Source organism: Bos grunniens, chromosome 5 (genome assembly GCF_055505025.1).
Source record: "Bos grunniens cultivar Pamir isolate PY7600 chromosome 5, Bosgru_T2T1.0, whole genome shotgun sequence".
NCBI lineage: Eukaryota > Metazoa > Chordata > Mammalia > Artiodactyla > Bovidae > Bos > Bos grunniens.
The window spans coordinates 39,278,346-39,295,058 of record NC_141169.1 but is presented as its reverse complement, the minus strand read 5'-3'; the positions used below and the strand labels follow the sequence as shown (position 1 = coordinate 39,295,058).

The 16,713-nt window shown below is 37.5% G+C and overlaps 1 protein-coding gene across 2 annotated transcripts in view; it reads right to left on the bottom strand.

Moving 5' to 3' along the window:
• GXYLT1 (glucoside xylosyltransferase 1) overlaps positions 1-16,713 on the bottom strand; it is a 51,850-nt gene that overhangs the window by 20,728 nt on the left and 14,409 nt on the right. For both annotated transcript variants that reach the window (XM_086399915.1, XM_086399914.1), the window contains 3 exons: positions 12,871-13,042; positions 7,265-7,390; positions 3,161-3,412 (listed from right to left, as the gene is read on the bottom strand). In XM_086399915.1, the coding sequence (XP_086256041.1) occupies positions 3,161-3,412; positions 7,265-7,390; positions 12,871-13,042 (550 nt within the window). The remainder of the gene's footprint in view (positions 1-3,160; positions 3,413-7,264; positions 7,391-12,870; positions 13,043-16,713) is intronic.

Below are 16,713 nucleotides of genomic sequence, written 5' to 3'. Positions count from 1 at the left end.
ATGCAGCTCTAATATTCATTTCAGGAACTCTACCAAAAATGCACATGTATCATATTAAGATAAATTAGTTTCATTTTTAGAATTATGTAAGCTTTTGAAAACAAACTCATTATTACCATAAGTCTATGTTATATGTAAAAATAAAACTGACAGATGACTATTCATATCATGCTCCGACAACACTAGAAACTGAGAACTCATGAATTCTCAAAGATTGGTTACTCTACTGTTTTCTGAAAAGTTAGGCTATATATGTAACACAATAAAAGCCTTCCATCATACACATATTTCAAATATGTAAAAACAATCATCACAACTACCTCACAGTAAGTATTCTATTTTTTAATACTTTTCAATAATTCATCAATGGAAAAAAAAAAAATAGTTCAGTAACAGCCTGGTTTCTAAAACTTCTGTCTTCTGCCAGTAATTATCCATTGAGTTGCTACTTTATGCCAGACTCCATGCTAAATATTCTGAAAGCAAAGCTGTAAAAAGACATACCCTTCCTTCAGTACATGGAGAAAACAGGCAAAAATTAAACTCTACAAAATAATAAATGGCAGGACACAAACAAGGTACAGCAAACATACAAGAAAAGAATTCTCAAGATGCCTTATGTATAGTCTTTGGTTTTTATCTAATAAATAGGAAAAGGTCAAGAAATCTACTAGGGATTCAACACTGCAGAAACAATCATAACACAAAATACAAAGCGGTATCTTAGCCAGGGTTATATCAGTGTCTGTCAGCATTATGAGACATAAAACAAAAAGCTAAATTTTTACTATTTAAAATTTTAAAATATATAATTATATTACATAAGGCTGGGACTGAATAATTATGAATGGTAGGGGCTGGGTGACAACAAAGCATATTAAGAATTTAAAACATGGTCATTGTCCTATGGGTTGTCTTACAGCCTTTCATGCGATAACTATGGGATAACATTTGTGGACGTGTATGAAACAGTTTGAAAAGTTATTACAAGTAATTCAGTTATATCACTAGAGCTCTAAAATTTAACATTTGTGCCAGAAATTATGAGTCAGTAGGGAAAAAAACAAAGCCATGTCTGCTAAAGATATTTTTGGAAATCAGGAAAAATAAAGAGATATAAAATGGAACAAAAAAAATCAATAAATTTTGTCGAAACATATCAGCAATCGTAAATAAAATATTTTAAAAACAGAGCAAATCTTTGTTCCCGCTGGGCAAGAACAGAGTTGTCTGAAACAAAGGGATAGTACGTATGAAGTAAATTGCACCTACTAAATTAATATACAATCATACACCTCATACGTTCTTCATTAAGTTAGTAGTACACAGACAGAAACAAATGTTTGAAAGCTTAGAAATTATTTCAACTCCCGTATCTACATCGCTAGCTGGATTATCACATACCACACACAAAAAGGAAAAGGGAGAAACCATTACATATACTTAAGAATGACATTCAAATAAGTAAAAGGCAAATAAATAATTATAGATTTGAACTACATAGCTGTAATTTGAAATGTTCTTAAAAATCAAATAATGGTGTTACACTAAATTATCTCTAAGGTTCTTTGCAACATAACACTTCTCATAATTCTAAGAATTTCAAATGAAGAGTTCCTAAGGACTTACATTATTCCTTAGCACACAATCTTACAGCACCATCTTCTGGTATAGTATTACCGTGCATAGTCTAACCATCAGAAAAGGAAGAAAACTCATGGTATGACACCTGCTTTATTTAGTAAAATGTTATGGTAGATACATTTTTAAAACTCAAAATATATTATCAAATTGGGTAACTGAGGTTGACTGATAAGCGAGAACACAGGTTACACTGGCTTCATTAAAGCATTCATTTGTGGAAGACAAACTGAAAAGACATCAAGATTTCAGAAAGGTAAAGAAGATGGGAAAGCTAAACAAACAAGCCCTATGTAGGCTAGATATACAGAAGACAAGAGTGATGGATGTTAAACTGCCTTAGGATTGAAATGTCCAGATGTGGGTGGTGACGGCCACAAGCAGTACAGTGAAGTACAGGAAGGATACGAAGGGACGATAGATTTAAATTAGACACAAAGACAGGAATAAAAATAACAGTGTAAACTCTGGTCCACCACAGCCAACGGAAAAATCCTAAATATATACATGTGCAAATATGTATGTATAGATATTCATGTTATAAAAGATAATATCCCTTAATGCTTAATTCAGTATTAACCAGATGTAAAGGGTTAAACAGTGAGTATGAGTGTTTCAGAAATCACTGCTTTTAGCTAACACTGAAGTGCTTACTATGTGTCATGCCCTATACTAAGCACTTTGAGTGGGTCTCTTTTAAAAAGACAACCTACTTAAGTCATTTATTATCTCTATTTTTCAGCTGAGGGAACTGACATTTGAAAATTAACTAGCTGGCCAGTAGTTGTGGTGAACAGGCGACAAAGCTAAACATAAGGCCAAACCACTTGACTCCAATGGCCCCAGACTACAATGACTTAAGGACTCATCAGCATGAGACTGATAAACAGTACAATGCGTTCAGAACGCACAGAGAATTGAAATAGCCGGACTTTCCCAAAATTTGAGACAAGAAACATGGTAGGAATTTTTTAAAAAGTCACTATAACTTCCAATAGCACCAAAATAGCCAACATTTCCTATGTGTTAAGCCTCGTTCTAACTAATTTATTCCTCACAAAAACCCCATGACATACATACTGTTATCTATCATACCATTTCACAGATGAGGAAATCAAAGCCTGGAGATGTTCAAAACTTACCCAAGATCTCAGTGTTTGAACCAAGCTAACATGACAGTCTTAAGCTCTTAACTACAATCTGTGCTCCTCCAGGACATATCACACTTTAGAGTCAAGTATTATGAGGCTGCACAACTACAAAATGACAACTCTTGTCTGGAATACCTATCTAGGAATGTTCACACTTGCTGCTTGATACTTGACTGTAATGCCATCTGCTTTGACCTACTGTAATGCTCTAATAAACAGAATACTAAGAACACACTTGCTTCAATTATTCTAGGTAAGTAGAAAAATTCTGAATAGGTCAATCTAGCTTTTAATAAAACAAAACTAAATTGGAAACCAAACAATCTGGAGGGAAAAGAGCAGAATGCTAACCTGAATCAGTCACTTACCTTGAAATACTTCCTTCTCATTCTGGTCATGTTCATCAGCATAACTCCCGAGTTCACTCCAGTTTTCCCATAGTATGGATGTCTGGCAAAGCGATTATACCAGCCTATTCGAGGCTCTTCATGTTCTGGTGCCATTGCAGCAATTTGTGTGGAATTAAACTTCTTTAGCAAAGCCCAAATATCGTCAATGGGCCGTAAAAAAAGGATATCAGTGTCAACATACAATAGTGAGTCAACTTCTTTCAGGATTAACTACGGGGAGAGATATTTGAATCAGTAACTCTATTTCATTATAAAACACCAAGAGGCTTTCATTATTTTTTTAAAAACTACTTAAGAGATAAACTACTTGACATTAATTTTTTTAATTAATTTTTCCCAAGTCTGCCATTTTTACAATAGCATATATAGATATTCTGCTAATCTTTTTATTAACTTTTAAAGAAGAAAAGCTATGAAAACACATCAGAATAAAAACTCAATACTAAAAACTAGACTAAAAAAGTAAAAGCAATATCCTCAACGACTAGGGAGGAAATGTTTTCCATAATGGAAAACAACATTACCTTTGGTGAACTGACATAGCAAATCTTAATTTCCTGAGATAAATACAGAAATTAGCCAATACAAATGAAGATCTGAACTTGTCCCCTCTACCGTAACACTAATAACTGGTACCTTTACTTCATAATGCCCTCAGCCAGCAATCAGTAGAGCCAAAATTGAAATCCAGACCACCAAGCTTGAGTCCATGCTCTTAAAGATGAGCTGACCATCTCCTAACAAATCAAAGATCCTGCATTTAAATAGCAAGGGCTAAAACAAGACTTGTCTTGGAAGACTGGCTATGTCACTTCTCCAAGACATGTCAAACCTCCTTTCTGCTCTGGCTGTATTCAGCTGTGTCTAACTCTTTGCAGCCCCGTGGCCTGCAGCCTGCCAAGTTCCTCTGTCCATGGAATGTTTCAGGCAAGAATGTTGGAGTAGGTTGCCCTTTCCTACTCCATAGGATCTTCCCCACTCCGGGGGTTAAACCTCCAACATGTATCTTTTACAGGAATTTTCAAGGGTAAGTTTTTATTTCTGCCTCACCCAAAGACTTTAGAATCTGACCCCTGCAAATTTAAATTTGTCTATCCCAGTGTACTAGTAAGACTCAATGATTAGGTTAACCTAAATTAAAGCTTTTTGGTTAAGAATATAATGAGGATAAGAGCTTGATCCTCATTCTGCTCCCTTTCAAAGCTGCTGCCTCCTTCTGAAGCTAGGGTTAAGCCATCACCTTAATGACCAGTTGCGAAGCTGAAATCACTCCATGCCCCCAGATTTAATAGCAGGCTGAGGGAAAAAAACCTGACAGTTAACCACAGAGCCTGAATAGAGAAGGTTCACTTGTTCAAGGACTATAATTAAAAGGATATGTATGTATGTGTCTGTCTGTCTGTCCCTCTCTTCTTTTTTGGAGGACAGAAAAGCGAACGCAATTGTTTTGCTTCTGTACCATGAGACAAATGTGTTTACAGACTACTGTATTGTTAGCAATCTAGGAAGACGCTACAGGAAGCTCCAAGGTCACTGTCGGGAGCCACTGCCATCGGCGGTCACGTTGTATGTGTGTGTGTGTGTGTGTTCTGTCACTTAGTCATGTCCCACTCTTTGTGACTCTGGACTGTAGCCCACTAGGCTCCTCTGTCCATAGGATTTCCCAGCCAAGAATACTGGAGTGGGTAATCACTTCCTCCTCAGGGGATCTTCTCAACCCAGGGATGGAACCCACGTTTCCTGCATTGCAGGTGGACGCTTTACCACTGAGCCACCAGGGAAGTCCACCTGGAAGCCACCAAGGAAGTCCACCTTCACACATAAGGTGAAATGACAATCACATCAGTATTTTTCTATGGTTCCTTCTGGAGGAAGGAAGATTTGCCAGAGCTTACATTGGATCTTTTAATCCCTCCATTTTTTAAAAAAGTTTTTTAATGTTTATTAATTGACTTGGCTGTGTCAGGTCTTAGTCGTGGAACATGGGGTCTTTCCTGCAGTGTGCAGGCTTAGCTGCCCTGTGGCACGTGGGATGTTGGTTGCCTGTTCAGGGATCGAAACCACATCCCTGCACTGTAAGGTAGATTCTTAACCACTGGACCAGGGAAGTCCCTTAATCCCTCCATTTTAAAAGAGGAGAAAGTTAAGGTTTTTACTTAACTACTTCAGTAAATACTTTAGGAAAATTCTTCATTTAAGAAAAATGAAGAATCAACTTACTTAGAACTGGTTAAAAAGATGCAGAACTAAGAGTGAATGAAGTACAAGAACAATTTGACAGGTTTCAAGTATTTAATTTCAGCATTTCAAATTTTTAACTACATCACATCATTAAATGATCTGGCAAACTTCCTATCAAAACATCAACAAGTAAACTTTACAATGCTGAATAAAACAGAAGAGCAGTGGTTGTAACCTCATGCTTCTTTCACCACTCATTGCTTTCCAGTGGTGTATTCTTGTTTATTTAATGTCATAAAGTGCTTGTTTAAATGTTCATCTCCCATATCAGACAATAAACTCTATGAAAACAAGAAATCTGGGTACATATTCATTCCTATATGCACAGCACTTCAGTACGGATACGTGGCAGAACAAAGGCACTCAAACTACTAATTAAATGATGTAACACTGCAATGATTCAACCTAAATATTTTTTTTAATTTTTAAAATTTAAAGCCTGCATGAAGTTATCTAAAACTTCTTAGGCTTTTCCCCTCTTAATCCCTTATTTGTGTGCTTCTTACAAGGGAGGCAGACAACAAGGAAGATAGCCTAGGATCAAGACTTTTTATGCCCAGCAATAAACCTACTGGTTAGGCAGATTCAGCTATCAAAATGTAACATGATTTTAAATCTTAACTGACATTCTAGATTTGACAAACTCTATTCTCAATATGCTAAGAACTGCCTTATTCCACTTAATAACAAACAAGCTTCTTCCCGATAATTCCTATACAGAACTCATGCACTTTCAATATTTCTACTACCGTAATTATTTTAAACATTATAGTGGTTTTAACAACTACTGAGAATTTTTTAAATGTGGGTGAATTAAAATGGAAGAGGTAATCTTGCTTCTGAATATTTTTAAAAATATTTATTTATTACTTGTTTGAGTGTACTGGGTCTTAATAGCGACACATGGGATCCTCTATCGCTAGCTGTGGCAGTGGGATCTAGTTCCCTAACTAGGGCTCAAACCTGGGCCCTCTACACTGGGGGCAGAGTCTTAATCACTGGACCACCAGGGAAGTCCCTGAATATTTTTAGATTAAAAAAATAATAATCAGGGTTTATCACCAGAGACTACCACCAAAGAGCCCCACTGAATAAATGGTTCCCATTTCCCTTTTAGTTCACGTGCCTCAAATTCTGTTTCTGTGTTAAAAGCACCAGCTAGAAAAGGTGAACTGACTTGCTGTTAAAACAGAAATAGTTATTTAATAAACTGCTTCATTTCCCAAATTACAAATGCAGCCTGCAACTGGCAGGTGATCCTGCCACTGCATTCCTACTGGCAAAGACTTGGCTGCATTAAGATCTGATAACCTCTAACTCCTTCTCAGGGCTTCCCACATGGCGCTAGCAGTAAAGAACCTGCCTGCCAATGCAGGAAGCATAAGAGACGTGGGTACAGTCCCTGGGTCGGGAAGATTCCCTGGAGAAGGGCATGGCAACCCACTCCACTATTCCTGCGTAGAGAATCCCCTGGCCAGAGGAGCCTGGTGGGCCATAGTCCATGGGGTCGCAAGAATCGGACACAACTGAAGTGACTTAGCAGGCAGACAGGCAACTCCTCCTCAGAGAAGAAACAGTTTATAGCAATTGAATAAATTAAAATGTAAGAAATAGTATTGCAACAGAAATTACTTACACTTTTCATTTTTAACAGCATATTTTACCATAGCTTTTATTTGTTCTATGGGAAGTTTTTTCTTTCTTCTAATATTCAAAGGGAAAATAATTTGTGTGTGTTCATTTAACTGATTTACATGAAACTCTTCATTAACTCGTGTGTAAAAGCAAGATGCAAACAAAAAACACTGGAGAAAAACTTACTGGCAAGAACAATCTCTGGGAAGCACACGGTTTAAACAGTTTTTTCCACTCTGCTGCATTCTCACTTGGAAAAGTTATCGGGTATAATGAATAATTAAATGTTTGCAGAAATGACCAGCTGTCAAGCTACAATAAAAAAAAATAAAAGAACTCAATTCAAACTTCTGCAAAATTATAAACCAAGATTATTTTTCAAAAGCTAAAAATTAAGATGTTATACATCGTATGTCATACACAGTTAAGAGAAAGAAGATTTTTCTTTCCCACCGTTTTCATTCAAAATCTTAAAATCATTCTAATAGCTAGAAAGAATTCACCATAAAGATCTAAGGGACAATTAAAAGGATAAGAGTATCAGTCAAAAAACCAGGAAGTTGAAAGAACTATACAAACTGTTCACCTCCATCAAACTTGACCTGATGTACAAATCTTCTCAATCCTTAAACAAGTTGAAGTCAGAAAAATTAAGCACTAATTTTATTACCATCGTATGTATGACATAATAGAAAATGTTTACAATCCGAGTCAGATCAACGGAAAGAACTGATGAGAAAATATTATCAGGACTTCTCTGGTGGTCCAGTGGTTAAGACTCCATGTTTCCACCGCAGGGGGGCTCAGGTTCATCCCTGGCTGGGAAACTAAGATCCCACATGCTGTGACGCATGGCCAAAATATATTTTTTAAAAAAGAAAGAAAATATTTATCTATGCATTTTCTATATTCATAGATATTCCTCATGATTAAATATTTCAGTAAATATATATCTAACGCAGAGTTTTTGTTTCTGGCCGCACTGTGCGGCCCACAGGATCTCACATCTCTCCAATCAGGGACTGAACCCAGGCCCTTGGCCAGAAAAGCTCCAAGTCCTTACCACTGGTCTGCCAGGGAAATTCTTCCAGTGCCAATTTTTTAAAAATCATTACAAAAAAAAGCAAAATCTGATTTTCTCATCTGAAAATCTATAATGAATACATTTTAGTTTCCTGAATGCATCTGGAGACTCTGAATTGTTTCAAATTCAGAAAGCGTTACCTATCATTGCTGCTTCAACAGTATTGTTGATGTAAATTTTCTACAGAGCATTCACAATCTCTGGGAGAAGAAAAAAATACAGACTGAAGGTCTCTTTTTGAATTATGTCTGTGTTCAAGTAATTTTTAGAAACATCCTCCTTCTTCTTTTCTTCCAACATATGTTTGGAAGGAACATATGCCTTCCAACATAGTTTAAGGGAATAGCTTTATATCCAACACAGCTTTGATGTCTCCATCAACTAGTTTCAAACACTAGCATTTTATTACCCTTGCGTGACTTATTAATCACTTATTAAAGACCCTTTAAATACCAACATCAAAATGAAATCTTAATCATTTTTAAAGCTCCAGTATCTAGTCATCTTTTTTGCAGTAAAAGCACATTCCAGAAAATATTTGATTCTCTTTCATCAAAAGAAAACCCAAACATTCTCAGAGTTAACTATGATAGTTAATGAAAAACTAAGTTTAAAAATATAATAATACTACACAAGCAATAACTCATCCAGATTTGAAGACAACAGAGAGCTGCATATAAGATGAAGCAATAAATTTATTTTACTTTTATATTATATTTTCAAAGGCTTCCACAGTTGGTAGCAATCTGTTGCTGGTCTTTGAACTGTTAGGACAAGATTAATTCTTCTGTTAATATTTCAGAAAACAACCCAGATAATGACCTTAGGATCAGAAAAGCACATATCACAGATACAGAAACTATAAATATTTTAAAATGGTTAAGTAAGGCTTTTATTTTGGTTATTTTATTGAACTACAGCTGATGTACAATATTCTGTAAGTTACAGGTATACAATACAGTGATACACACTTTTTAAAGGTTATACACCATTTATAGTTATTATAAAATACCAGCTACAGTTCCTATGTTGTACAATATATCCTGTAGCTTATTTTATACATAATAGTCTGCATTTCTTAATCTCCTACCCTTGTATTATCCCTCCTCCTTTCCCTCTCCCCACTGGTAACCACTAGTTTGTTCTCTATAACTGTGAGTCTGTTTCTTTTTAGTTATATTCACTTGCTCACTGTAATTTTTAGATTCCACCTATAAGTAATATTAAACAGTACTTTTTTTCTCTTATTTCACTTAGCACAGTATCCTCCAAGTCCATCCATGTTGATGCAAATGGCAACATTTTCATTCTTCTTTATGGCTTGTTAGCATTTCACTGTGTGTGTGTGTGTGTGTGTGTGTGTGTGTGTGTGTGTGTGTGTGTGTGTGTGTGTGTGTGTGTGTGTGTGTGTGTGTGTGTGTGTGTGTGTACACACAACCTCTTCTTTATCCATTCATCTGTTGATGGACACAGGTTGCTTCCATATCTTAGCAACTGTAAGTAATGCTGCTATGAACATTGGGGTGCATGCATCTTTTCTAATGAGTGTTTTTAGGTTTTTTCCCCAAATATAAACCCAGGAGTGGAACTGCTAAGTCATATGGTAGTTCTATTTTCAATTCTTTGAGAAACCTCCATACGGTTTTCCACAGTCTGCACCACTTTACATTCTCACCAAGAGCACACAGGATTCCCTTTTTCCACATCCTAACATTTGCTGTTCGGATCTTCGTGATGATAGCCATTATGACAGGTATGAGGCAAGATCCACCGTGGTTTTGATCTGCGTTTCCCTGATGACTAACATGCAATATTGACCATCTCTTCCTATGACTGTTGGTCATCTGCATGTCCTCTCTGGAGAAACGTCTACTCAGTTCTTCTGCCCATTTTTTTAATCAGGCTGTTTTTTGATGGTAAGTCGTATGAGTTGTTTATATATTTTGGACATTAACCCCTTACTGGTCATGTTGTTGTTCAGTCGCCAAATCGTGTCCAACTCTTTGTGACCCATAGATTGCAGCACACCAGGCTTCCTTGTCCATCACCATCTTCCAGAGTTTGCCCAAGTTAATGTCCCTTGTATCAGTGATGCCATCCAGGCATCTCATCCTCTGTCACCCTCTTCTCCTTCTGCCTTTAATCTTTCCCAGCATCAGTGTTTTCCAATGAGTCAGCTATTCACAACAAGTGGCCAAAGTGTTGGAACTTCAGCATCAGTCCAATGAGTGTTCGGGGTTGATTTCCTTTAAGATTGACTGGTTTGATCTCGTTCCTATCCAAGGGACTCTCAGGAGTCTTCTCCAACACCACAGTTCAAAAGCATCAATTCTTCAGTGCTCTACCTTCTTCATGGTCCAGCTCCCACAACTGTACATAATTACTGGAAAGACCATAGCCTTGACTATACAGACCTTTGTCGGCAAAGTGATGTCTTTGCTTTATAACACACTGTCTAGATTTGTTATAGGTTTCTTGCCAAGAAGCAATCGTCTTCTAATTTTAAGGCTACAGTAACCATCTGCAGTGATTTTAGAGCCCAAGAAGAGGAAATCTGTCACTGCTTCCACCTTTTCCCCCTCTATTTGCCATGAAGTGACAGGACCAGATTCCATGATCTTCATTTCTCAATAGTGAGTTTTAAGTCAGCTTTTTCACTCTCCTCCTTCACCTTCATCAAGAGGTTCTTTAGTTCCTCTTTGCTGCCATTAGAGTGGTATCATCTGCATATCTGAGGCTGATGATGTTTCTCCCAGCTATCTTGATTCCAGCTTGTAACCCACCCAACCCAACATTTCTCATGATGTGCTCTGTAAGATAAATAAACGGGTGACAATATACAGCCTTGTCATACTCCTTTCTCAATCCTGTACCAGTCAGCTGTTGCACACAGGTTTCTAACTGTTGCTTCTTGACTGGCACACAGGTTTCTCAACATAAAGGTAAGGTGGTCTGGTATTCCCATCTCTTAATTTAAGAGCCTTCCACAGTTTTTTATGATCCACACAGTCAAATGCTTTAGCATAGTCAATGAAACAGAGGTAGATGCTTTTCTGGAATTCGCTTGATTTCTCTATGATCCAGCAAATGCTGGCAATTTGATCTCTGGTTCCTCAGCCTTTTCTAAACCCAGCTTGGACATCTGGAATTTCCCAGTTCATGTAATGCTGAAGCCTAGCATGCAGGATTTTGAGTAAATCCTGCATGCTAGGCATACTGGTCATATCATCTGCAAGTATTTCTCCCATTAAGTAAGCTGTGTCTTTTTGGCTGGTCAATGGTTTCCTTCACTGTGTAAAAGCTTTTAAGCTTAATGAGGTCCTATGTGTTTATTTTTGCTTTAGGAGACAGATCCAAAAAACACTGCTATGATTTATGTCAAACAGTGTTCTTCCTATATCTTCTTCCATGAGTTTTATGGTCTCAGGTGTTACATTTAGGTTTTCAATCCATTTTGAGTTTTTGTGTACGGTCTTAAGAGAATGTTCCAATTCCATTCCTTGTAAAACAGTAAGTAAAGCTTTATACCTCTTAGAATCAAAGATTTTAGCAGGAAACTAAAAGACTTGAGGTCACAAGTAGTATTTTTCAACTAATATGAAAAATGAACTAAATTACCTGAGAAAATATCAAACAAGCTTTACCTACATAGGTCAAGCATAAAAATCCAAATCAGTTTGAAAGCTTAACTGAATGGACACAGAGAGACAGACAGAGATGGTTAAGGCATAACCACCGTCACTTTTACCACCATTTCAGAACACAAGGTCATGAGATTTCTGGGGAATTTTCTTTTTTGTGTATGTTCTCCCTTCTATGTTTATCTGTTCTCTTCTTCCTGCATAGTAATTTTTTTTGCTAAGATAATGCAGTGGTCCTGATTAAAAGAGTATATTTTCAATCTTCACAAGTAGCTAGATATGGTCACATGACTAAGATCAGACCAATGATATACTGGCAGGAACATCCTGTGCGACTTCTAGAAAGTCTCCTTAGAAAGGAGGAGAACACTGTTCTTCACTCCTTTTTCCCTCATGTTGGCTAGGATATGAGTGTGATGACTGGAGCTTGAGCAGCCATCCTGGATCATGAGGTAGAAGTCTTATGTTAAAGATGGCTCAGCCACATGAGAGAAAAAAGAGCAGAATCCCTGAAAACATGGGGCTGCCACGTAACACAGACTACCTGCTTTTATATAAGAGAGAAATAAACTTCTATCTTTTTAAGACATTTTGGGTTTTCTGCCGTTACAGCCAAACTGATTGCAACTAATGCAAAACCAAAATAGAAAACCTTACTATCAGAACAAGAAGTCACTTCCTTCCATATTATCAATTAAAAGTTCCCTCCACTCAAAACAGAATCAAAACCTTGTGCACACTCTGACTGAGCCACTCTCAAGGCACGGATGGGAACACAATTAAGACACAGGACTTCTCAGTCAAAACATCCTGGAACTACAGTTAGTAAAACAAAACCTCCATGCTTGGCAAAGGACTAAGTAGGACTAAGCAGCCTAACACCTTCACAGAGACAAGCCTCCTTCTTACACCCCAGGTCTGGATGCACAGACGCAAGTGGCAGCAGGGAGCAGTCCCCACTCTAAGAGGGCAGAGCTGCAGGATAAATATTTTTGTTCAACAACATTTTACTATAGTATATGTTAAATATTCAACTCTACAGACCTGACTAAGTCTCAAATACTTACTATGCCTTTAAAACTATCATGCAGTTGATCTTCAGCAAAAATATGGAACTGAAGAGGTTTGATGCTAAAAATGAGCGCTGACTTCAACATGGTTACAGTTTCTTCCAGTCTTTCCCCGCAGGCAACCACGGCTAGGTGCACTCTCTCAACGGGCTGCATTTTCACGCCATATCTGATAGAAAAGATAACCACATATTCCAACAGTTTTAGTACAGGGTAACATGTTAACAACATGGTATTCTGACTGTGTTCAAAGACTTAGGTTTGAACAATAAGGTCCTACTGTATAGCAGAAGGGATTATATTCAATATCCTGCAATAAACCATAATGGAAAGAATATGAAAAAATATATGTATATAATTAAATCACTTTGTTGACTTCAATTTTTGTTTAGAGATCCCTTCTGTAAAATGTAAAGGGCATTAGAAATTATATTGTTTAACATTAATAGTTGTATATATATATTACTAAGTAGCAGGAACAGGTGGGTGATCAATCATTTTTCTTAATTTTACAGGCTAAAATTATTGCAGTTACATTGCTTATTAGCACAGGACTTTGGAATCTTGAGTATTCACGTTTGCATGTGGCAGAGTGGACCCAGAACTGTTTTCCGAAGAAAATCTTGTTCATGGATATTCCCTCAACTAATGAGGATATCAAAAAAGAGAAAATATGCTAAATAAAATTAAATACAAACAACTGACTATATAAAAAAATGCAGGCATGTGTGTGTGCTCAGTCATGTCTGACTCTTTGCAACCCCATGGACTACAGCCCGCCAGGCTCCTCTGTCCATGGGATTTCCCAGGCAAGAATACTGGAGTAGGTTACCATTTCCTCCTCCAGGGGATCTTCCCAACACAGGGACTGAGCTCATGTCTTCTGCATCTCTTGCCTTGGGCAGGTGGATTCTTTACCACTAAGCCAGGTAGGCCCAAATATTAAATTCATACATCTTAATGTTTTAACATTAAACATTTGGAATTATACTTTTATCCTTTTTAATAATTATACCAATTATTTATATTAACATGATAAAAAATTAAGCCTGGAGATAGATAGATAGATAGATAAAACGTGCTCCTGCTTTTACTGTGGATCTGTCCATTCCTATTAACAAGCTTGTTTGTTAAGGGCCTAGAGACACTTAAGACAGCAGTTGAAACTGATGCTTTTCTGGTCTTACTGGGTTCCTGAGGCCTGAAAACAGGTTCATTTCTCTTGTATACACAATTACTGGTAACTGTCAGCCTTCAGCACAGAATACTCACCTCCTAGGAAAAAAAGGGGTGATTTCCTTCCCTGATCCCTCAACTGGGAGACTGAAACTCATAACCTTGATAACTTACCCTTAATGGGCTGATTATTCTAAAGGTGAAGCTCTTTACAAAAAAACAACAAAAACTGCTTTTAAGAAAATGAAACTTTCCCCAGATACCTGACAAAGTTAAACATTATTACACCACTTTGTTAAAGGTGGTAAATGGAGAAGTCACATATAAAGTGGTATTCTTGGAAGAAGAATATTTACTATTCAAGAAACGGTGCTGATATTTCACTCATCAAGTTATTAAGATTATTAATAAGATTAAGATATCAGGTACATATCTTGCCTTTAAAATTTACATCAATCTACCAGGAACTGATTTTTATGAGTGGTCTGAAGAGGGGACAACTGCACAATTTTGCATGTGGCTATCCAGTCGTCCAAGCTCCTTCTGTTACAGGGTCACAGAGAGGCCAGCCTTTCCCTACCCACCTGCTATGCCACCTCTCTCACACATAAGGTGTAGCCCAAGCTCGGGTCTTTTGAAAGCTCTGTTCTTCTGTACTGATAGCAATTAGAAAGCAACAGCACCTCCTTCCTGTCTGCACCCTCTATCCATTCCCCTCTTTTCTGTGGAGCCCGTCAGTGTTTAACACTGGATCCCTATCAGGGGAGACCATCCACACATTCTATATCTAAACAAGGGCATGTGAACCCAGTTCATCTCTAAGCAGTGGAAGTCAAGTAACACAAGCAGAAGCCAGGGCAATCAAGACACACAACAATTTCACAGAGCTCTAAACTGTCTCATCTTTCTGATAAACGCCTCCAGATCCTGTTCCTTATGATGACCAAGATCTGAGAATCTTATAATGGGCTCGAATTACCCAGCTGGCCATAACTCGATCCTGTTTCAAAGATAAAAAGCCTGGAGACTTAAGAGAGTAAGCAGTAACAGGCATGTGCCACTTTGCAGAGAACTCTCTACATACAGAGACAAGAAGCAGAATAAACCTTCTCAAGAAAAACAAGTCAAATGTTCTTCATGGAAAAAAAGTCCCTCTGAGTCAGTCCCAGGGACTCTGGCTCTCAGGCACTGCAGCAAGGCTTCTTCTAATCATACTGCTAGCACTCCTCCCACCAGTTTCTATGAAATTTGCTTTTCTGTGTCTCTTTTCAGTAAAAGCATTATACACAGTACATCTAAACTGAGAAGACAAAACATGGTTTGAAGATGTCTCTGCCCACCACCCAGTCCCTAGACCCAGGGATGGGAAGTCACTGCAACTGGACGAAATCTAAAGTAAGCTTCTACACTAGAGGAAGGGATGACTGAAACTTTCGAAGAAATTAATAGGAAAGTAGCCATTCAAGGAATTTTGATCCCAACTGAATGGTGTTAATATTGTCAGGATCTACAAAAATGTGCTATATGTTATATATTAATCACAGTGTGAATAAGAAAAAACCCCTGTGGATTTAAAGAAATGTTATCCAAAAGGACATTTTAAAGTCCACTCTCTTCTTCTACAGATATAGGATCAGAAGATATCCTTCAGATAATTCAAAGTTAATACCTGAGGGTCCCCATGACTAAATTTGGCATCACCTGAACACAAACAGCAATTTTGACAGTAATGAAGGGTAACACATTCTATCAAAAAAACTGAATCAATGGGTCCAAAATGATACTAGTAAAGGGTAAGGAGGGCAGGGGGAGGAACTCTCCTTTAAAGAAGAATACCAACCAAAAAATGTAGAAGGAATGGGAAAACCAAACAAAGCACTATTTTGCATTCACTCTTGTAGTAGATGATTTGAACAGGAATAATTAATAGATGCTAAAACCACACAGTATCAAGGTTTTATCCCCACACATTACAAAGGGGATAATGATACTGAAACAGTGTAGAAACGTGATACCACCACCATAACCACCTGATCAAACAACCAATTATGTTAACCATCTACCACCAGGTGCCTCCCAACAGCACGCCCAAAGGGCACCGGATCTCCTGTGCAGAATTCCTGCCAAAGATCCTGAATCTGATCCCAAGCGGACAGGCAAGTTCAAACAAAGGAACATTCTACAAAACAAAAATATCATGTCCCTGCCCTGCCCCTCCTTCAAAAAAAAGTCTGCAAACTGTCCTAGAGAAAAGGGGGACTAAATAGATTTAAATAACTGAATGTAATGTATTTTCCTTGACTGGGTTCTGAATGGGAAAGAAAAGATATAAAATTCATTAATAGGTAAATAAGGAGATATGAATATATATAAATGTATATGTAGTATACAAATATAATATTATCAGTGTTTGAAGCAGGAAATGGCCACCCACTCCAGTATTCTTGCCTGGAGAATTTCATGGACAGAGGAGCCTGGCAGGCTACAGTCCATGGGGTCGCAAACAGTTGGACACGTTTGAGCAACTAACATACACATATTGTCAGTGTTAAATAAACTGAAGTGCCAATTTTGTTATGGTGAAATTGGAGAATACCCGTGTTCTTAGGCAATACATGTTCTTAGGCAAATACAAAAATATGTGTCATGGTGGTGGCGATTTAA